At 39.9% G+C, this 24,118-nt stretch overlaps 1 protein-coding gene across 1 annotated transcript in view; it reads right to left on the reverse strand.

Moving 5' to 3' along the window:
- The window catches only part of LOC147899856 (protein SUPPRESSOR OF K(+) TRANSPORT GROWTH DEFECT 1-like), a 37,003-nt gene extending 30,471 nt beyond the window's left edge, over window positions 1–6,532 (reverse strand). The window contains exons 1-2 of the mRNA XM_087376975.1: window positions 5,901–6,532; window positions 5,583–5,688 (exon numbers count right to left, since the gene is read on the reverse strand). Of these exons, the coding sequence (XP_087233101.1) occupies window positions 5,583–5,688; window positions 5,901–6,384 (590 nt within the window). The 5' untranslated portion in view covers window positions 6,385–6,532. The remainder of the gene's footprint in view (window positions 1–5,582; window positions 5,689–5,900) is intronic.
- Between the last annotated feature and the right edge of the window lie 17,586 nt (window positions 6,533–24,118).

A 24,118-nucleotide genomic window follows, 5' to 3' on the forward strand; every position in this document is an offset into this window, starting at 1 on the left:
ACTGCCTTAGATTCACACTTCAAACTCGCTTTTGACTAGCATTGTTCAAGCGCTCACGCATGTGGATCCTTTGGCTTCAGTGTCGGGTCTAAATATCACTCCAGATCCCTATCCGAGAGATCAAAAATCCAAAACCAAGGAGGTGGTTGACACTTGGTTGCACAAGTAGCAAATACACTTCCAGTTTCGCCCTTACCCTGATGACAAGAAGATGCAGCTTGCAACAGGGTATTTGTCAAGGAAGGCTTTTTTGTGGTGGAAGGAACTATAACCAAAGCCTACCACATGGATCGAATTTCAAGAGGTCTTCAGGAAATAGTTTCTGAAAGAGGAAGATTATGATATCGTAGGCAAGCTCAAGGCCCTTAATATGTCTAAGCTGAATTTGACTTTTGAAGTGTATCTTCAGAAGTTTCGTGATTTGCAAACCAGAGCTACAAAGATGGATCATGTCACCTTGTTAGGTTTCTTTGTGGATGGTTTGCCCGACTCATACAAGCTTCATATCAAGAATAACAAGTGTACCAATTTGCAAGAGACCATGAACTCTGCGTGCATCTATGATGATATCATGGCCAGCGCAAAGAGAACCGCTATTGCCGACACGAGTGGGAAGAGCAAGAGGAAGTTCTTCTAATCAACAATTGGTACCGGGAAGTCGAAGTCAATTGACAATGCTTCCTGAGTCCTGGTCAACCATGGAGCTTCCATCCTGGACTTTCTGCCAATAAGAACTGAAATAATTATCAGTTGCACAAAGCCCCCTCAAGGATTGAAATAGGTTTGAGGATATTTCCATAAATGACATAGCATTTACAAACTTGACTCAACTTAAGGCATCCTTCACACTGCTCATCGAACCCTTCGATAATGTATTTCAAAATCAAAATCTTGCATTTACTCTGCCCATCTAGCCTTTCGTCCCCTTAGTTCACCGTCACACACATACTTGAATGATTGATGATCTGTCAATACAAGAAACTTCAAACCATACAAGTAGTGTCTCCAAACCTTTAGAGCATACACAACTGCATATAGTTCTTTTTCTAGTGTGGGCCAATGGTATGTTGGGATATCTCAAGGTGTATGCCTCAGGCACACCTTATGTTTCTATGTGTGAGTGCTAGAGGCACAGTTAGGTGCCCACAAGCACAGTTAGGTGGTGGAAAAGCCACATAGGATGATTGAGTGAATCTAGGAGCAGATTGAGAAGATGATTGTGGAGCTTTGAGGTCATCAGTGATGTCAGTGACCTTGTATGAGGTGCCTACTTAAGGACCTCTTTCTTCTTTATTCTATAAGCAAGTATTCTGATTTTGTGTCCACTCTACTCTTTCCTTTCAGTGTTCCAACATGGTATCAGAGCCATTTGATCCCCCTTGAGCCCATTTCTGCCACATCATCATCTTCTTCCTCTTCTTCTTCTTCACCATCTCTCCCTCTTCTTCCAAAAATTTGCTTGAGCTTGTTCTCCTCCGATTCTCACCCATTTCCCACGCCCTTCCTGTTGGAGATCCCTCTTGTTGGGGCGAATTTCGGGCGAATTTCGGGCTGCAAGGAATTGAAGAAATGCAAGCTCTGCTGGTCGCCATTGCACGAAGTTCGTCGAATCTTCTTCCTGCGTTTTCTCTGCGCTTGCTCCGTCTTTGTCTAATTCCTTTCAGGGCAAGCTTCTCCATACCTAGAGCTACCTTGTGCTGAAATCTGAGCAGCAATGGCTGCATATTGAAGGAGAAAACAGAGAAAAACCAGTCGACTTTGTTCAAGAAGGTGAAGGCGACCTGACGCATATTTTCGCCTCTTCTTCCCAGAGGATCTACTGTGGTATACCAGCTTTCTTTTGCCTCAGAAAGCCCCCTTTCTTTTGCTTTGAAGAGTGTGCTATGAGCCCTCCAAGTTCAGCTCTCTAGTTTTGACAGTTTTGACATGCTTTTGAAAATGATGCTACATAAAATGCTACTCTAGCATTTCTGGTCTTTTGAAGTTTTCAATAACTTCACTACAAGTGTTGCTTCAGTTTTGTTTTGACTTGCTAGACCTGGTTGTGATTGGAAAGTGTTTATTTCATCCACTTCTATGAAGCATGTAAAAGAAGCATCATTGTTTGAAATCTAGTCACTACTATTTGCTACATCAAGTGCTCATACTTTGGAAGTATTTCAGTTATTTTTGCCTTGTAAGAGAAATAGACACTGCCCAATATCTGGGTTAGACCCTCTCATGGCTACCTTATATAATCTTGAGAAGTTCAATGGAAAGGGCTTCCATACATGGCAAATGAAGGTGAAATTTGCATTGATGCGGGAGAACTTATGGGGACTTGTCAAACCTACTCCTACCGCTTCTTCTACGGCCTCAAATGCTGGACAATCTTCAACTCCGACACGACCGGCAAGGGATCCAGCAAGAGAAGAAAAAGCATATGATATAATTGCTTTAGCTTTGGGTGATGATTACATACATCATATCTCTGACTTGGAGTCTCCTTCGGAAGCTTGGCAGAAGCTAGACTTGATTTTTGGTGCAAGCTCTCACATATCTAAACTATCACTTAAAATCTCTTTCTTTGAATTAAAGATGGCAAGTGATACTACTTTAGCTGCTCATGTCAACTATATGCGGAGTCTTATGACTCAATTAGCTTCTATCAACTCTCCTATCACCCCTGATGATGCTATGGCAGTGTTACTTAAGAGTATGCCTGAAAGTTTTGATCACATTGTTAGCACTTTGAAGAATCTTCCCAATCCTAACCTTGAAGGCATTATCTCAGCTCTCCAAGAAGAAGAAAGGCATATGGAGCTAAGGAAAGGCAATGACACTGCTTATGTTATGAAATTCCAGAAGGGCAAGTATACTCCTTGCAATCACTGTGGAAAGACAAATCACCTTTCAAAGGACTGCTTCAAAGTTAATCCATGCAAGCACTGTGGCAAAAACAACCATAGTGAGAAGTTTTGCAAAGCCAAAGCAAAGACAGAAAATGCAAATCTACTTACAGTGAATGAGCCTCCACAAGATGAGGCATCCTTTGAAGATTATGCATTTTAAATCATCTCTATGTATGCTCCAGATCTCTCTTTTTATGTCAAGGTACTCAGCCTGGATAGTCCTCCAAAATGAATGAAAATAAACTATTGTGTTTTGTGTGTTTTGTAAACACCTCTGGTCACCTTATGATGTAGGCCATGTGTATGTTTTGCTCCATGGTACCTCCTGCAGACATTGTGTGCATGTATATGCAGGGGAGATAACCATTGGAAGGTCTGTTTGTATCCCTTTCTGTTTACCTTACACCCAAGGGAACCCTTGCTAGTATGAGAACCTAGCCATAGATTAATCCTTGACCACCATGAGATGGCATGAGAAACTATGAGACTAGATGTATCCTTGACATAGCCTGAGGCATTCCCTTGAGGGGGGGTTTGTTGGGATATCTCAAGGTGTATGCCTTAAGCACACCTTATGTTTCTATGTGTGAGTGCTAGAGGCACAGTTAGGTGCCCACAAGCACAGTTAGGTGGTGGAAAAGCCACATAGGATGATTGAGTGAATCTAGGAGCAGATTGAGGAGATGATTGTGGAGCTTTGAGGTCATCAGTGATGTCAGTGACCTTGTATGAGGTGCCTACTTAAGGACCTCTTTCTTCTTCATTCTATAAGCAAGTATTCTGATTTTGTGTCCACTCTACTCTTTCCTTTCAGTGTTCCAAAATGATATTGGGTGTCATCTAGCTTTTTACTCTCAAAAGCTACAGGTCTGCCCTTTTGGAATAAAGCTGCCCCAATCGCAAAATCACTCGCATTGGCCTCTAAAACATAAGGCCGGGTAGGATCGGGTAATGCAAGAACAAGAGCCTCCTCAATAGTTAACTTCAAGGTTTCAAAAGCCTTGTTCAATGCATCATTCCAAGAAATCGGCTGGGTAGATTTATGTCCGCGATCTTTCAATATGTTGGTCAAGGGTGTCGTGATGTTCGAATAATCGTGCACGGACTTCCGTAGGAAAACCGTAAATCCTAGCAAAGAACGAAGTTGTTTCATTGTCTAAGGCATGGGCCATTCCAAAACCTTCTGGATACGATCTAGATCAATGCTAATACTTTCAGAAAAAGTCTTGTGATCTCCTTCATAAAGAAGTCACATTTACTATCTTGGCATAAAGCTTATGCTATCTTAGAATAACTAAGACAATCCGGAGGTGTCCAATGTGATCCTCTAGCGTTCGGCCATATACCAAGATGTCATCTAAGAACACGACAACGAATTTGCCCAAAAAATCTCGGAACAAATCACTCATCATTTGCTGGAAGGTAGCAGGAGCATTGGTCAAACCAAAAGGTACTACAAGAAACTCGTAGTGGCCATACCTAGTTCAGAATGCGGTTCTATCTATGTGTTTAGCATAGAAGGTACTACAAGAAACTCGTAGTGGCCATACCTAGTTCAGAATGCGGTTCTATCTATGTGTTTAGCATAGATACGGATTTGGTGATAACCCGTCCGTAAATTAATCTTAGTGAAGTACTTCGCTCCAGCCAAACGGTCTATCAAATCATCAGAACGAGGAAGAGGGTATCTATTCTTAATTGTCACTTTATTTAATCATTTATAATCTACACACATTCTCCACGAACCATCTTTCTTCTTTTTTAAGAGGACAGGTGCACCCCAAGGTGATTTACTATATTCAGATAATCTTGTAGATGTGAAGCTAACTCATCCATGATCCTCCTCAAGTTGGCTCATCCTATAAGGTGGAATACTAATAGGTTGAGCCCCAGGTACTAAATCTATGCGATGATCTACTGCCTGTTCTGGAGGTCAACCTTCCGACAGTTGACCAGGGAATACATCCATGAAATCATCGAACAACGTTCTCAATTCACGGTGTTCAAACACGCTTAAATCATTTTTGTTATTAACAGAGACAACAAATGAAGAAAGCGGAATCAAAACACACTGATACACATCATAATGAGAAGTGGGATTGTGCAACCTACGATACACGCGGCGGGAGGTCAGTGGATGATTAGGAACGGCTTGCTGTTCCGGAATGCAAAGATCTGTGTGCCAGATGTTTCGGATCTTCGATCCAAGATTCTCTGGGAGTGTCATGATGCTCCTAGTGCAAGACATCCAAGTATACATCGGACTCTATCTCTTGTGAAACATACCTTTGATTGGCCTAAGATGCGTGCATTTATTGAAAACTATGGGGTAGGTTGCCGGGTTTGTCAGGTTACTAAGGCAAAACGCTTTAGAAGCGCGGGTTTATTACAACCATTGCAAATCCAAGGTAATAAATGGGAAAGTATTTCCATGGATTTCATTCCTGGTTTGCCTAGAACCCGCAAGGGTCATGACTCCATTTGGGTCATAGTTGACCATCCACAAAGAATTCCTGATATAAACATTAAACATCAAATTGCCAGTCGTATCATTCATCACAAAGTCTCTCTCCGTGAGACACCTTCACTTGAGCTATGCACGTAGTTATGCTGACATGCAGTTACGACTAAACACGTGAATCAAAATTCCAACATTATCAATCTGAATGATTTCAGTCCCAGGAAATGTACCTGAAGAATGTTGACTCAGCTTCTGTAGCAACTGCCTTTGCAAGATAAGATTTTCCGGTTCCGGGAGGGCCATACAAAAGAAAAGCTCTCCAAGGTCTCCTCTTTCCTGCATAACTTCCTTGGTTAGCTAAGCTCCTATGTACAGAACAGTAAAATATCCACGACGAAGAAGACATCCAGGAACTCACACTTATAAAACTGATTCGAGAAAGAATTAAGCGCAAGATTTGCGGGAAGGACTGGCACACAGGCAATTTGCAATAGTAATTAGAAAAGGGCACTGCACCAGCAACAACAACAAAACACAAACTCGTTCACCTGTGAAAAAGTGCGGAAACTTGACGGGAAGAATGACCGCTTCTTGAAGCGCTTGCTTGGCACTCTCCAGACCTGCGACATCATTCCACTTGATGTCGGGCTTTTCCCGGACGATGGCAGAATTCAGCCCTGATCTCAATTTCGATTGTTCGGGATCCTCTCCATCTCCACCGCCGTCACCATCCTTGCTCCCAGGCTTGCTCTTCGCCCGGGTGGCAACAGCAGCGTCTCCGTTGGCAGCAGGCCGTGCTCTGTCACCGCCGTCGAGGATAGCACGGATCTCCTCCGCCCTTCTCAGATAATCCGTGAATTTCTGTGTGATAGCCTCCTTGATCTTGGGATTCTTCTCATATTTGAGGTGGGTCTTGAAATACTCAAGAGCGTTCATGTAAAGAGGGAAGGCTTTGGCGTAGTTCCCGGCATTGTCCTCTTGGATGGCCTGTTTGACGTATTCGATAGCCTGCTCCTTGAAGTTGCTGTACATGGTTAGGGTAAGAAGGGCATGAGGAAAGGGGAGGAGGGGAGATGGCGGATGATGAACTCAAACGGCGAAGGCTGTCGAAAAAAGAGAAAACACAGCTTGTTCGCAACGCGAGGAAGACGACTCTCTAAAGTACTTACATTTAAGTTCCTCCCCCCCGGGTTCCTTCTACTTAGGCTTAGTCAAACATACGTCGTTGAAGCAAAATACCAAGTTAAAACTTGGGGTTTTGAGAATTTGCCAATTTTTAGGCTAAAATATAACAGAATTGCCTAAAATTTTGCAAATTTTACAAAATTGAGAAAATATTTTTTACTGGAGAAAATGAAAATGTTGCAGGTTCATTGTTTTCTGTGAACACTATTGACAATGTGGACCCTTAGTGCCCAAGCTGAGCCGCGCTTTGCCTCTGACAGAAGGCGAGTGCATGAGCCTAACAAGGATCACTTGTCATTAGAAGATGGGTCGCACAGTAAAGCCCAACAGTCCTCTGAGGGTGACAAGATGAGAGTAGTTCCCTACTCTTATGTCAAGGCTACGAAGGGCTGTCAGGATGTTGAATCCATTGATCTCGCTTGTTTGGAGCACGACCGTCAGAGAATCAACCTTCGTAAGAGAGAATCGTTCCAATCGTCTAATGGAATCGTTCCAATCGTCTAATGGAAGTAGTAGGAGGATTTGCAAGATGTATGCTGATATTACACCAGAAACATTGTGTTGCAAGATTTTTATGATGTTCCTTGGGAGATTTCCCACAGAGGACGAGTTTCTGAGATGGTTTCTTTCGACCTATCAGGGGAAGTGGTTGGTTTATCAAGCGTCAGTGCAAAAGAGTGGTGAACAGTGGGCTACAGAGGAAATGCTATCCCTTAGAAACGATGTGGATCCATTTTCCTGGTATCAACGAGCTGCTCATTCCAACTTTGTTGTTGGGTAAGGTGTTGTATATTCCTCCCTTTCAACCAAAAAGGGCTTCTCTGAAAGTGTGTGATAGGTGCAAGGAGATGCCTGAAGCCCATAACATGGAATTGGTCTGTGTTTGTTGAGGTACATTTTGGGGTATTCCCGGATGCATGTTACTTTTGTAGATGTAGTGGCCATTTTGCTCACAAATGCCCTTCTAAGTTTGGGTTTCCTAATGAGGGAGGCGAGCGGGCATTCGCTAATGAGGAGCAAGCTTAAGAACCTGAAGAGATAGGGGAAGCAATGTAGGAAGTTCTGCAAAATGCATGCAGCAAGAAAAATGATCTGAAAGGGGAGAATATGGATTCGATTGCAGCTGTCGAAAAGGGTAAGGCGGTTGCTGAAGCAAGAAAAATCGACACTCCTAACAAAGTTGCTAGCGCAATGTTGGGTAGCAATTTCAAAACAGCAGTGGGCAAGAAGACAAGTCATGGCTGTAGCATAGAGGTCGTTTGAGGTGGAAGGCATGCAGAAGGTGGTGGCTAAAATAGGTGGTCCTAAGCCAACCTCCCTATGGACTATTAAAGGGCACGCATGTAGAGGTCTTGCATTCTTCAATGTGTTTGCCCCCCTGGTAGAGGAAATGGAGCACGTTTTTGAGGATGAGGGCAGGTGGAGCGACAAATAGAAGCCCAGACATGATAGTGATGGCTTGGAATGTGTAGGGAGTTTGTTTGGCATGGAAGCAAAAAGTAGCCCAAAAGTTGATTTCAAAGTTTAGATCAATTGTTCTAACTTTATAGGAACAAAAAGCGGGGAACCGAGGGCTTGAGAAAATATGCATGCATGGCTATGTGCTGATTAGTAATTGTTAGGTTATAAGGAAGGGCGGGACTATGCTATTGATTAACAAGGAATGTAATGTTTGGGCAAAAGATCTCGAGGAGAACGACAAATTCATGATCGTTGATCTTCTTTACCAGGGAGTACCCTTTTCAATTGTTTTTGTGTATGGGTCTAACCTCTCTCTTCATTGAAGTGTATTTTGGGGAGAATTGAGAATTAGATTGAAAGGGAAACATGCAATGCTCTTATGCTCTTAGGGGATTGGAACATGGTGGCAAAGAGAGTTGATCGATCTCATGATGGTCCTGAAATGTCGTTTCAAGAGAAAGATGCATGGAATGCCTTAGTGACCTTTTGTGACTGTTGTTCATTTGATGATTTGAAGGAGATACGGGTTTTTACGTGCCATAATAAACAAGAAGGTGATTCTTGGAGGGCAGTGCGACTTGATAGGATTCACTTCATTGCAAATGGGTGGTGGCTACACCTAGTGTTGAAGGGTAAGATAGTTGTCAAATCGTTTGAGTCGAATCATTCTCTGATTTGGCTAAATGTCAATTTAGCAAGCCTAAATGATAACTCGAAGGGATTGCCTTTAAATTGAATGTCTCTATCTTGCATAATACCAAGTTCCGTGAGGCGATTGCTGAAGAGTGGAAGAGGGCAACTATAACGTCTATGCACCCATTTCTAAATGGAAGGCATACATAAAAGAATCAGTTTGAATGGCCAAGTAGTTTGCTAAGGGCTAGAAAAGATAGACTGACTGAACACAACGTGGAGAAGGCAAGGGTTAGCCTTATACTCATGTTGCAAGAGAATCCTTAGGACTATGTAACTTACAACCTTGTTGAAATGTGCACACTTTTCTAAGAGCAAAGGAACATAAGAAGCTCGTCGAGTGCAAGCTAGACAAAGGTGGCTAGATGAATGGGATCGACCCACATGGTTTTTCTTTGATGCCATGAGAGAGAAAAGACTAAGGGAATCTATATATGTTGTGTGGGATGAGCAAAATAACCTAATCACTAGAGACTTGAGGATTGCTAATGTCTTTGTTAATTTGTTGTCTAGGGTTGCAAGGAATAGACCGCAGATTCCTCCAGATTATGAGTGTAGAATGAATCTATTTCTATCTAAGATCCAAAGAATTATGTAGCCACATATAAGCAATAATACCTCAATAATACATGCTTTGAAGGTATGAAGATCTTATCTATATGCCTCACTTTTGAGGTTATAGTTGATCAAGTACCCCATAAGTATTTTTGAAATCAGTCTAACTTGAGGGGAAGAAAAGCTAGATGACTTGGAGAACGTATCTATATGCCTCACTTTTGAGTTGTAATCAGCCTGACTTGTAATCAAGCTGGCTTGAGAGGAAGAAAAGCTAGATGAACAAAGTTGAGGTCATAGCTATTCAAGTACCCCATAAGTATTTTTGTAATCAGCCTGACTTGTAATCAAGATGGCTTGAGAGGAAGAAAAGCTAGATGGACAAAGTTGATGCAAGAGTTTGATTTCACACTAGATATCATAAAGGCAGTCAAAATCAAATCATAGATGCTTTGAGTAGGATTGTAGCATTGTTGAAATAGAAACTAATTTCTATTATTCTCAAAAAGGCAAATGCAAGACTGATAGGTATTTTGGTGGAAGTCTAGGATAGAAGCTCTAGAGTCGATAAGGATTCTCAAGATAGTGAGAATGTTACCTTTGAGAATGAAGTTAGAAATTACTATACAATTTATAATGGTTTGTTATTCCACAAGAATAAGGTATGTATACCTAATAGTAGAGATGACATAACAAAAAAGAATTTATATGAATGCCATGATAGCATAGTGCATATCATCGTGATATACAAAGGACTTATCATTTGGTCAAGCAAAGATGAAAATGAAAGAGGACTATGTATATAAATGTCAACAATGCTTAATTAATTAGGTGAAACACTTTAAGATTGGAGACATTATCTATATGGCTCGATTGTTGAGGTTATAGATGATCATCTACCCCTAAAGTATTTATATCTTGAGAGGAAGAAAGGATAGATGGACAAAGTTGATGCAAGAGTTTGATTTTCAAATTAGATATAACAAAGGTAGTCAAAATCAAGTAGCAAATGCTCTGAGTAGGATTGTGCCAAGCTTTGTTGAAATAAAAACTAATTTATGTCATTCCCAAAAAAGGCCAATGTTTAACAAAAAAAGAAAATTACAAAGTATGTTTCAACTATCTAACCCTTAGTTACTCCAGTTGCCAAGAATCTATACTTCTCGTATTTTCCCAAATAGCTAAGGGTATTCTTTATATCCTCTATGATTGAGTTAGCATCAGGGCTAACTGGAGCAGCTTTACTAAAAAACACCCTATTTCTCAAATTCCAAATATGTCTGATGATGACCACCACCCTAATCAAAGTGCCAGCTACATAGGTACATCATTGGCATCCCCTCTATCTCACCACAAGTAAAGGTCTCCTCCAATTCAGCTTTGATAATTATTTGAGAATTCTCAAGCCATTTGATAACTTTCCCTCCAGAGATGTCTTATTACAAAGCAAGCCCAAAGAATGTGTTTGCGGATTTCAACCTGTCTACTGCATAAAGCAAAGAGAGGGAAACCTTTAAGATCTCTGTAATTGAAAGCTTTAATAATGGTACCCATTCAATGAAAGATTTGCTCAAGCATTAGAAAAAAGCATCTTACTCATCCTACAAAAACCATTGCCAAACCCCATTGTAATAACGACACACTCCCAACTCACTCTGTCATATGCCTTTTCTAGATCAATATTAAGCATTATGTGACCTTCCCTCAATGTTCCTATATTGAGCATCATCAAAGGCCACCCCTGATTGGGATTCAATCTATTCTGACTCTTCAAAATCAATTTGATAATTCTAGTGTTCATAGATTTGGGCAAGCTTCCCCTCCTCCATAGCCAGTTAAGCAAGCTATTCAATTCTGTACTGTAGAATTTGTGATAAAAATTCACTGAGATCCCATCGGGTCTCAGTACCTTGTTCCTGGCCATCCTGAAAACTGTAAACTTAATTTCATCTTGAAAACCTAGCCATTCTTTGAGAAAGGCCTCTGCAACATTATAGCTTCATGTTCTAGCCAAAGACATTTTGGGAAATGGGAACTATCCCATTACATGGTAAGGGAGATCCACAAAGCTTGCAGAGTAGGAGGAGACCAAAAGGATGAAAGCAAAGCTGCTTGGTTGTCGATGGCCTAAGGCCTTCACTAATAAAGCATGAAAGTGGTGTATGGAAGATAATCCAAAAGAAGACTAAGAGACTTTAGGAGGTCCCAACTATTCAACTAGGGAAATTCCATTCCCAATATGATGGTTTCCTTGAAACATATGTTCTAAGAGTATCCTCCATAACCTGATCCATCCTCTTTGTTTGGCAATATAGTACCTCTCCCAATATGATGATTTCCTAGAAACATATGCTCTAAGAGTATCCTCCATAACCTGATCCATCCTCTTTGGTTGGCAATATAGATGACTAGTCAAGCTCACCAATTGGGTGCAATGGGATAGTTTCTTAGAAACATATGCCCCATGAATATCCTACATAACTTGATTCACCCTTTGAGGTTGTGATCAATCCAGATCAGGCTTAGGTATATTTCAATTAATCAAAAATTGCTTGCTAGAATTTTCCCAATTAAATTTTGGGCTCAATCATTGACTGTCTCTAGGCAGTGTAATCCTCGAGCCTTTACATTTGTGTTTGGTGAGTTCATCATGTCCTCTACTTGTCTCTTAGGACAACCTTATGACAAAATGGATGGATATTCTTTTCCCTTTAGCATCAGGAATTGATGCGAGATACAGCCAATCTTAAGCTTTATTAATTTGAAATTATTGACATTTTAACCACATAGTCCTCTTTCATTTTCATCCCATAAAGATTTTGATTGACCAAATCATAGGTCCTTCGTATACCAAGATGATCTATAGTAGGGATATCATGACATCCATATAAAATCTTTTGTCTTTATATCACCCCTATCACATATACCTTACCTTTTTGTAATAACAAACCATTATAGATTGTATACTAATTTCTAACTTCATTCTCAAAGGTGACATTCTCACTATGTTGGGGAACCTTCACTAGGGCTTCCATCCTAGACTTTGTGCTAAATTTGACCAAAATACCTACCCGCTATCTCATCTTCTTCCTTCTCACTCAACCTATAAGGATTCATAAATAGAGGTTGAGGATGAGGAGGCAGGTCAATTTTATGGTTGGAAGGGCGACAAAATGGTAACCCATAAGGCAATACCTTGGGAAATTTGATCAATGCAATCTTTCTTTCTTCCTTTCATAATGTTCTATTGTATTGCATATAGAAATAATTTTAGACTCTTTTGATGAATTATAGATTAAAAGAAAAAGGAATGCTTATACATTGAAAATCCAAAATACACATCATGTGATGCATTAAACATTTGCAAAACATCTATATCAACAAAGTTACTTTGAAGATACACATCATGGACATTTTGAAAATAATTAATGGCATGCCTTTTCCAATAAATCTTACAAGTATCAAAAGCCATTCTATCCCCACTATAAGATCTACTTTATCTACTAGATTCATTCCAAGGAAAACTAACTCTTTCATGTAGTCCTGAATTTGTAACAGAATCTATCAATCCCAAATTTGTTCTTCAGCCAACACCATATGCAATCTATATAATGGGTGGCTAGGCATTGTTGGGATTTCGAGTCTCAGCAATCTAGAGATGAACTTTAGACTTCATTTCGATAGTCCTCTCATAAACATGCTACAAATTATAAGTAGAGATATAACAAGGACTGTAGCATTCATGTCTTGAAACTATTGAATATAGTGATTCAAACCTTGAGAGTTCATTCGCAAGCTTGCTAGCTTATTGAGTGATCAAACTTATCACCTTCTTGAATGAACTTTTAATGAAAGACTTGCCACCATGTAAGAAATTTGCCTTTTAAATACCCTTGCATGGTAGTCAATATCCTTTGGTTGAAATCATACAAGTCAAAATGACTTGTCCATCAATTCAATGATGACTCTATATGATCCACATAATTCTCCATTTTCTTTGTATATCTCAAGGACCAAAGAGAGATTTCAAAGCACATCTTGTAATTGATGATTTGCATCTGCAAAGGTAATCATGGCCCTCAATTGTTGATACTCCACTTTGAGTTTTGCAATTATTGTACCCTCTTCTTCTTCATCTATCTCCAAATTATGTTGGGGAGGTTCTTGATTGTTCAACCACGGAACTTATGAAGATCTTGTTCATGTATAAGGTATGTTACACCAAAGCATATATCTATAGTGAGCAATCATGGAAGCCATCATTCGGAGATTAGACTCACAAATGGATTGGAAAAGACCAAAGGTTTTTAAATAAGAATACCTCATGGCATGTCCATATTTTAGGGAACATCATAGGTTTCATGCACTCCATGTAGAAATAGACAAGATGGTTGGTACACACTCTTCAACTAGATGTTGTCATAAATTGGCCAAGAATTTAAAAATATTACAATCTTGAGTGGTCAATACAAGCCTTGTACTCTCATATAGAGCAACATGTTGTAAATAGATGGGTAATAGCTTTGATCTGTCCTAAAGGATACTAGCATACTCAATCAAACCCTAGTAATGATCCTTGAAGTTTAATATTTGTCTCAATTTGCAAGGATTATCAACATAGTTTGTTTGGAGACAAATCTATAGAGCCAAGGCATTAAGGACCATTAACATAGGCAAGGAAAACATGAACCATGCAATATTAATTACAATTGCAATTGATCGTCAATGAATGGAATCAACTAGCAAACCATGTAACCTCACATGTGACAATGTGCACTATTAAACATATGCAAGAAATCAAAACATGATCCATGCAAAACTATTTGTAATAATTACAATTGAGGTTTAGTAATTGGATCAACTAGCAGACCAACTCACATGTGGCTTCTACAACTTGCACTACTTCCTTGAATTATCTGGGTTCTTCTATTTTGATGACTTCGGCCATGAATGCAAAGTTGGTTTTGTATGTCCACGTATGTGGCTCTTTCTTTTCTCAAGGTGATCTTCTCAATTATGCCTTGAAAGTTTATGATAACGGTGCTTGTTGCAGTGTAAACAATTCTTTGCATTTTTTTCTTATCTTTGCTTATGTAATCACAATGGATCAAAGACTTTGTGAATGTGTGAATAAGTCATTTTTGAAATCAATGCTAATGATCATGGTATTGAAACAACTATGGGTGGATAAAATTGTTTTATCAATGATCATATCTTTAGAAATAAATGTGCTAATGAAGATGGTATTAAAAACAATTTTGGGTTATTCAAACTATCTCATCAATGATCACATATTTGTAAATAATGATCCTCCATTTAATTGGATTCAGTGTTTTAGCCTATAAAAACACATTTAATGGACTTCATATCCAATTTACTACTCCGGAGCTCATTTGGAATATGACCATAGGCAAGGAATCCAAACACTATCAAATGGTTATTTGATGGCTTACATTTGTGAAATTTTTTGGAGTGCCTCTTTTGTAATGATGTTCTACAAGATTGTAGCTGAACTTTGGTTCATCAAATAAACTGAATTCCACTTGCTTTTATACAATGTGGATTGGAAGTTTTATTTTCATTCATCACTGGCTCTCATGTGACTCTATTCTCTCTCTTTAGAAGTGGTTTTGATAAGGATTACACCTAAACATAAAGTATCTCTTCATGCCATGTTATTCTAAATTATGAGCTTGTAAAGAAAAACCCTTTCCAAGTTATTGGAGTTATTGGGGTGGTGAGAAAGATGAAGATCTCACAAAGAGCTCAAGAGGGAATTGAATAAATACAATTTTCAAGATACCAAGATTCGTGAGGCGGCACTTTGGCATATCTACTTCCATAGTAGATAAACAATATATATAGCAAAGGCCTTGAAGCCCAAAAGAAACAACTTCAAGGTGAACTGTAAAGTAATTTGAGAGGTGGCATATTAGAGAGCTCAAAAGATCTAGCCAATCTTTTGCCTCCAATCTCAACAATGACTTATGATAGTCACATGCAACAAACACACTCATGTATTAAGGTAGTAGAGATTAGTGAGTTTGGTTGAAACAATTATAGGTCAATTCAGAGTTGCATAACTTTTTTTTTTGGGGGGGCAAATGCCTTCACCCTCTGATGTAACTCTCCCCCACCATTAAGGGTCTAAAGATAGATCACCTCATGGAGGGTCCTTGGAATCTCTACGATCATCCTGAATGGGGGACACCAACATCTACAATGACCAAGGCTATTGAGATCGGTGAGGATTTTGTCCTTGCTTTTGTCCTACACTTTTTCTCTTTGTTGCATTGCCCTATCCATTTGTTCTTTCTGTTTGGCCCTTTCTTCACCTTGCTTATGTTTTAGTTAACTTGCTTTGGTATATTTCTTTTGATGATTCTTTGAACAATTCATCCATGCATCCTATGTCATCATTGGGAATTATTGTTTTGATGTTGATGCTTGCAATCATCAACTTTGCCCAAATAACTGTACTTACTTTTGTTGCCTTAATGCCGTACGACATTTCTTGATATGCGAGTCTCTAAAGACTTAAGTTGTATTCTTTCTAATACAAATCTAAAAAAGGCATTTAACTTTGTCCATTTAACCTCATTAGGGACAAAAACTTGCCTAGCTAACCAAAAGAGATCATCACAATGAACATTTTCTAGCTTAGCTTCTTCATCCTCCTCATCTTTGGGTGGACTGAAAACTTGTGCGACCTTTTTTTGGTGATCTTTATTTGCCTTCCCTTTGACATGAAGAAATGTGTCATTGGGTCATAAATTCTAATTGCTTCATTTGTCATCCTTTTATCAAATGTTTGCCCCATCCCTAGTCTTTGAAGTAAAAGCACTTTGTGTCTAGAAGCAATCTATGAGGTTCTTTTGATGAGTCTCACTAAATTGGTGGTTGAATTACTATTTTGTTATCTAGTGCTCTTGTTTCTTTTGTTTTCTTGAGCTTGTTGATGGAGCATTATTATCGTTGTCCTTCATCTCCCACTTTCTTTTGTGTTGTTTTTCTATTGTCTTGGGCTTTCCTTAATGAGTGATGAGAGTCCTTACAGGTTACAAGTCTGTGCATGGAAAGAGGTGACCATTGACTAGTGCATCCGCAATCTCTAAGTGCATTTGTGGGGCTGATGGGAGTGAAGATTGCATGGGTGCTATTAAAAGTCTCCTCATCTTTGTGAAAAATGAATTGCATGATGGATATTCTTCCTTAAGTATTGATGGTGGAGCCTTGATGATTTGAGTAACTATTAAAAGTTATGCGACTCTGAAACCAAAATAGAAAAAGTGAGAGCAAATGAAAAAGGGACGTATTGGTGGAACCAGTTGTAATTGGAACTTATGTGATTATCTGTCTCTTGAGACATAATATAAAAAACTTATTCTTTTTTGTCTACTACATTAGTGCCTTAGATGCAAGTAAATGAGCCATTCAGTATGAGCTTGTCCCAAAGGTTAGGGCCAAGTTCCCCCCCCTTCTCAAGCTCATGAGGGGTAGCAGAGGGGGGGCCATGAAGATAGAGCCCAGTGTCCATTCAAGTAGTAGCCAAAGTCTCAGACTCCCAAGGTGGTTATGGAAATTGTACTTCTAATACTTCTTGCTATGGACATTATTGCATTTTAGTCAAGTGTGTCTATGGCAAAGTATTCCATAAGAGCACACCGAACACTGTGGGGTCCTAGTGGATGCTTTGTATGGTTTAATTGGGGACACCTAACCAGACTATGATTTGCCATGCTAGATGGTCAGAATTGTGGGTGATTCTAGGTTAATTATCGCTAGTGTTATTGGTGTTATGTTTGGTCATTGTACTTTGAGCACAATTATATTGGGATTGATGGATTTGATGATTCGTTCAATTGATTGTTAATAATTAATATAATTTGCGGCTTGAGTATAGGCGAACTACTTATGAGGATTGCAATTAGTGCGAGGGTATCAATTGAGGTGTTGCACGGTGCCGATTGAGGTGTATGGCCATGGGCCAATTTTATAAATCATTGATATTGTAAACCTTGAGCAATATTTGTGATTAAAGGAATAAACCATGTTTGGATAAAGGAAGCACAAAGTGGCTTTATAAAAAGTATTAGATGTGATTCATTGTGGATAAAGTGAGCCCAACATGGCTTTGTAAAAGTTATCCATTGATGTGATTCATTGTGGATAAAGTGAGCCCAACATGTGCTTTTGGATGTACTATTTTTGGCTCTTTGCCTTGGAATATGCAATTATAAATACTCGAGATGGGAAGCAAGATCCACCATTTAGAGGGGGTAGACTGGACCCCATGAGGCATCACCTTCTCTCTCGCTTATTCCTTTTTCCTTTGTTCTTTTCATTATGATTTTTGTAGCTCGTCAATTTGTCTTATGGTTAATCTTTGATTTTTGTAACAATGGTATTAGAGCTTTGGTACGCACTTTGAAGAAATAGATTGAGAGGTATTTGTGAAGAGAAAAGCTTGGGAAGAGTGCTTGAAGCACCAATCCCCAAACATAAAGCTACAATTTTGTATCAAATCGAGTGCCAAAGTAGCCTGAAGGCTAATTAAGTATTAAAAATAGAATAGATTCTATCGCAGAGTAGCCAGAAGCTACGTGAAGTTCATTTTTGAAGCTTTCTCGCTCAATTCTTCACTGAATTGATTTCTATTTGGCCCATCTCTTAGTTGGTTACTCATTAAGCCTTCTAGCAAGACCGCTATAATTTCAGCAAGCTTTGAGTAACATAGCTCGGTGCGCAGCCCAAAACATGCACCAATTCGAGCAAGAGAGACTTTGATTAGCTTTCTTCACGGAGCAGTCTCAAACTTTAATAAGGCAGTTTCAGGAGCTTAGCAATGGGATTCCAAAATCTCAAGGCCAACAAGTAAGTGGATGAATGGGGCTGCTCACCACTTATCAAGGAGAATCGTTAAGTTGTTCATCACCTTGATAAGCGCTTGATGGGAGAGATAATAAGAGTATGAGCTATTATCAAATAAGCTATCATCATTGCTTCACAAAACGTCCCCACACTCCTTAGGGGGAGATCCTTTTTGATATTCTAGTAGATTGCTAGAGGAAACCATGCAGACTTAGGGTCCTGATGCATGATGGCCAGCCATAGGAGAACCCAATTCTCCGATCCCCTCCCCTCCTCCTACCCAATTCCCCTCCCCCCCCTAGGACTTGCTCACTTATGTAGAGCTTTGAGAGGCCCTCAAGGCACCCCATCTTAAAAATCCCCCGGGGAGGATGGCTTGACCCCATCCTTCTTTAGGCATTTTTGGAACCACATCCTCACCCCCCTTCCATTGGCTTTTTAGGAGATATTTGAATCAGGCTCTCCCCCTGAAAAGATCTTAGGCAAGGTCTTGAGCTTGCGGTAGAGGACTCACCTCACAAATGTTATCCCCATGACCATGCAAACAGGCTTTGTTTAGGAACAAAGTATCCTTGACAATATTTTCACCTTTGAGAGGCTGTGGATTGGGCATAGGAGGAGTCTCAGCCTATCACGATCCTTCTTATGGATTTCAAGAAGGCTTATAATAGGGTAGAGTGGTCCTTCCTAGAGGGCACCATACCGAGAATGGGCTTCTTGGATAGGTGGATTAGAGGGGTCTGGGCCATGTATGCAGGGAATGCCAGCTAGATGCTCATATGTAGTCACACAGGAGAGGCCTTTGCTCTTTCTAGCTCAATTTGTCAGTGCTTCCTCCTTCCTCTTCCTCTTTATTGTTGCAAAAACTTTGGGCTACTTTTTGCCCCCATGTAGCAGGTTTTCATGGGGATGAGACTCTCAATCCGCCCCCACGAGGCGGAGATTTTGGATTCAGAGTTTGTAGATTATATGGCATTCTATGTGGAGGGCAGTGAGAATAGCCTAGAGGGGTATGGTGTACTCTAGCAACTTATTGTATGACCTTAGGGGGCAAGATCAAGTAGACCAAATCAAAGGGTTTCCTCATGGTTACTGAGGGGGCTCATGAGATCCAAGATGGGGGGGATGTGCTTAACTTTTGTGGGGCACATTTTCAACAAAGCAGTAGATTGCACTAATGCTACAAAGAGTGGTGCAAGATTCTGTATTGGAGCTCAATAAAAATTTCTTTGGTAGGGAGGGTCCTCGTGGTCAATCAGGTCATCCTAGCAACAACGTGGTAGATAGCCTCTTGCTCATGTTTTCACAGAGAATGCATGGGTAAGGTTAGGCACCTTGTGTGCAACTTCATATGGGCATGTTTGGATGGTACAAGGAATAGTAGAGCTAAGGTTACTTGGCAGAAAGGACTTCACACAATCTAGCCCAAGATGCATCGCAGCATCCTTTTTGGCAAGCTGGTGGTTACTTGGTAGAAATGACTTCAGATGCATAGCAGATCCCTTTTTAGCAAGAACACCCCCCTTGCACATGATGACCATGGCAGTAGTCCCATACTTAGTGAATCCCTTACAGGAAGGGCTCCCCCTTGATGTAGAGCCTTTACAGGGTGTCATAGCAATTGTCTGGAAAACTCATTTAAGCTAGCCCCATGTGCTCGAAGGAGTTTGAGAGGTAGCCACTCATTTGGCACCCACCAGACATGCAAGATTAGGAGTGAATTATGTTGGGGTACAGTCGACCAGTGGCCTAGCTACATCACTTGGGACTTGGATATGCCTTCCCATAGAGGTAGAGGCATGAGGGCAGGAACTTTCTCATCTAAGAGGGGTAAGCACCTAGATGATACAGATTGAGGCAACAATCCCTGAGGCATGGTGGGTGTGATTGCATAGTGTCTGGGCTCCCCACCAAGGCTATGGATAGGTCTCAAGGATTGGGGTGCCTCTCAAGGTTCAGTTTTTTGGCCAGACTTGTGGCTCTTATCGATGCAGAAACGGGCATGGGACCTTCTCTCTAGCTGCCAAGACTACGAGAGACCTGGAGGGCTTTTGGATACGTTCAAGTGGAAAAAAGTCAGAGTTGTAGTCCACTTGGGCAAGGACTGGACTATTGACCCAGCTCCACTGTTGGTAGGACAAGAGGGGCCAGGTGGCATCTTTGGTTGTGGGATGGCCAACCTCTCAGAGAGATTCAATGGAATTCGAGGGAGTGGATTTGGCTAGTTTGGATTAGGTGCTTGCATAGAGTGGAGGCAGAGCTCTTTCCTCGTACACACGACTATGATTAGGTCTCCTTTGCAATTAGAGGTGCCCATTTGCCTTCAGCAAAGGATGGAAATAATGTCTAGCATCACAACTTGGAACATGTGGGTTGCCCATTGTAGTATTGTGATGGGGGGCCATCAAATTCCCCTAGCAAGCCACTCTCATCGCCATGTGATATGATATTATCTACACCCTCAGTGTGGGACTCTAGGTTCTAAGCTCTCTCCAAAATATGGAAGTATTTTGCAAGGCTTGGCCTACAGGTATAATCTATGTCATTATGCTAGATGTAGAAAGCTCCCCCCTGGCTATTAGCCCCCATTTCAGAGATTCCCTAAGCAATGAGTTGGGTGCTCAGAAACAAGCTAGTTTATTTTTTACAAACCAGATGTTTTGTTTGTCTTTTCACCATGATCACTACCTCATGGATTGCTAAATTATGTGGTTGATTATCAAGCTTAATAGAAGGTTCTTTTCTCCGAGGAAAAAAAGTATGATATCATATATTGATGTATGATGTCATGGTTTAATATGTTTATGCATAGGTTAATCTTATAAGCTTATAATCTTTTATTTCACACACTTGAGCTCTACCACCAAGCTATAGAGTAGTATAGCATCCCTAAAAATAAATATAAGATTATATGATCCCCCCAGGTCTAATGTCCCCTTTGTAAGTGGTCTCTCTTCCCTCCCCAATCTCACCTCATGTGGCTCCTTCTTTAATGTGCCTAACTCCATTATTCTTTAATTGAAACTCCTTCCCTCTCCCCTTTATCCCTTAGTTTAATCATATTTCTTTTCACCCCTGTTTTCTTCTTCACAAAACGAATTAATAGGAATTTTCATTTTTTCAATGTTATGGGAACATACCAATGTACATATGAGCTTTTGATTCTTGTAGAGACTTACATATATTGTAAAGACTTCTTTTGTAATTTTCAAGAATCCCACATGTACTACAAGGCAAAGTGTATTCTTGTTATCTTCTCTCAGCTCTTGGCATACATGTCTAAGAGCATTGCCCCCTAAGATTTGTTTGAATTCATGGTAGGTTGTGAGTTTAAAGCTTAATTTGTAGCAATTTACATTAGCACTCTACATTCCAGATGATCTTTACCTATTAGCGTGGCACTTAGTCCTTGGTACAATCCTGTGACTAGATGCAATAAGGCCTCTTCCATTGGGATCTCCATTGCATAATTAGTTAACTAGTTTTTTCCTTGTACTTGTATAAATGTGATCTATATGCATTTGCTAACAGTGTGGTGTGCTCTGCCAATGTTGACAATTGTCTGGTTGCATCTAATAGTTGGAGCATTTTGTTCATGTGGTTCTCTTCTAATTTGGCATTTTTCTTCAATGACTCTACCTTGGTTAGTCTAAGTGTCCTTGGCCCTTGAACTATTTGTACTGCACTTGCATAATCTAATCATCCTTGGCCTTTGAACCATGGATGTTTTTATCGAAGCAATGCTTATATATTAATATAAAATATTGGCTAAAATTTATCGAGCCCATTTTTTTAATTTCACAATATTTATAGGATGCAATCCACTTTTCTATATTTTCTTTTTGAATTTTGAAGTAAAAAATGTAAATCCGGGCAAAACTTTATTTTTTTTTGCATAAAAGTTTCAAATCCTGGCGAATCTTTCAAATATTTATTTTTATTAGGGCCTACAAACTTTCGACATCAATATAAAGTTTAGCTTCTTAACGAAACTAAGTTGAAAAACTAGCTTTCTAGGCTCTTTGATCTTATCAATTGGTCTTGCATTATTTATTCTAAATTGTTTTCTTAAAAAAATTTCCAAGTTGGCTATGATTACCTGTACTTAAATGAGTTCTGCTATCTATAGGCAATCTTTATATGCCATTAGCAGATTCTTTAGCTCTTTTCCTTCATCTTTGGCTAATTGATCACTCGTGAATACTAGCTTTTCCTCCTCACAGTCTAATGCAAAATTCATCTTTATTGCTTTTGCTAGACTTTCATAGAGTAGATTGTCTCCTAGGTGATCTACTTTTTCCACATGTGACACTTTGATATGGTTTTGGCATTGCAATTGGCATGCTACTACATGGGAATTCTCGAAGTAATTATGTATTCCCTCTAATTTGCCTCAGAGTGAGATTTGATGGCTACCTCTTCTTTCTTTCTTGCAAGATTGTCTTCTTCCTTCTTCATTTTCATAACTCAAACTCATGAAAATATCCTATTCTAGCCTTATGGTGGTACTTCCATCAAAACTTGTAGTATGGCCATGTCATTTTCTCATACTTGTCCTTCTACAACTTTAGTTTCCTAATCTGAGATGACATTTACTTTAACAGATGGCTGGGTAAGGGCACAATGCTTAGGGATGCAGAACTTCAAGCCTAGAAGATGTAAAGGATTCTCTATAGCTCATAGAATCTGACACGTCTAAAGAGTCTACTTGGTCCAACAAAACATATTGGGGAATGCATGTGCGAATCTAGGCTGGACAAAATATACCTATCCAAGCACCTCCTTTCCAACGCCTCCAAGCTAAGGAAGCAGACTTCCTCCACCCTCTCTCTTTCACATCACAAGCTAGTAATGCTGAGCTATGACTTTAGTCATGGGCTGAAAACCTCATCTTGGTTCAAGGCTGACCCCAATCTTTTTCATTTTAAATTAGTACAACGTTAGATTATTGAGGTTTGGGACAAGCCTGATCTAGGTCAAGATGCCTCCTCTTTTTGGCAAAATGCAGCCAGGGACACCCAACAAATTCTAAAGAATGCAAGAAAAAACAAAACCAGGGTAAGGGCCATAAGAATGGACAAAATCAAGGAATTTATTGAAGGTTTGGAGCTGCAGGCAAGACAAGGGATCACCATGGATTGAGATCAGAAGGGAATTTGGTCTCAAATCAATATGCATCTTTAACAAGGGAGCGTTTGTCTTTATGGGAAGGGAGCATACAGTGGAAAGGAGGTACAATCTTGATATATGACTGTGAATTTGGTTTGGTGAACTAATTCCATTTGCTTCCTATCCCGAGTCCTTTTGAAGACCTAGAGGATGTGTATAGGACCTTGAACACATGATGGAAACTGCATAACAATCAAGCTTGCTAGAAGGGAAGTTTCCATAAAATAGGAAATCCCATAAAAAATGTATACACTTCTTTGGCTTATCTTACACAAAGTTGTTTGGACAAATGCCAAGGCTCTGAGAATAGGGAAAGATAATGGTCAATGCAAACGTTGCCCTGGGACCCAAGAGGATATCTTCCACTGAGAATAGGGAAAGATAATGGTCAATGCAAACGTTGCCCTCGGACCCAAGAGGATATCTTCCACTTATCCGTAGCATGCCCTCAGGCCACAAAGGTGTGGAAATGTATTCAGATCCAGCTAGGGGAACCCATAAATTGAAAATCTATACTTTTGGGAGATGCAATAAAAGTCACATGACACATGGACAGCTACTATGGCACATGCATTATGGTTTATTTGGCTTTCCAGAAATGCTTTCCACTTTAATTATGCTAATACGAATGCTGAGCTGTTACTGTTTGACTGGTTAACAAGAAAGAATAAGATTCTCCCAAGTGATCCAACCCCAAGAACTACTTTGCAATGAGATACAAGAACACAAAGAAGATTTCTAGACGACCTTCAACAAGGAATGTCAATTTCAGGGGATGCTTGAGTTTGCCTTGAAATCTGAGTGATAATGTTGACCAGTCTCTCTCTACACT

The sequence above is a fragment of the Dipteris shenzhenensis genome, chromosome 7 (assembly GCF_047967505.1).
Source record: "Dipteris shenzhenensis isolate YYH24624 ecotype China chromosome 7, Dip_SZ_1.0, whole genome shotgun sequence".
NCBI classification, from domain to species: domain Eukaryota; kingdom Viridiplantae; phylum Streptophyta; class Polypodiopsida; order Gleicheniales; family Dipteridaceae; genus Dipteris; species Dipteris shenzhenensis.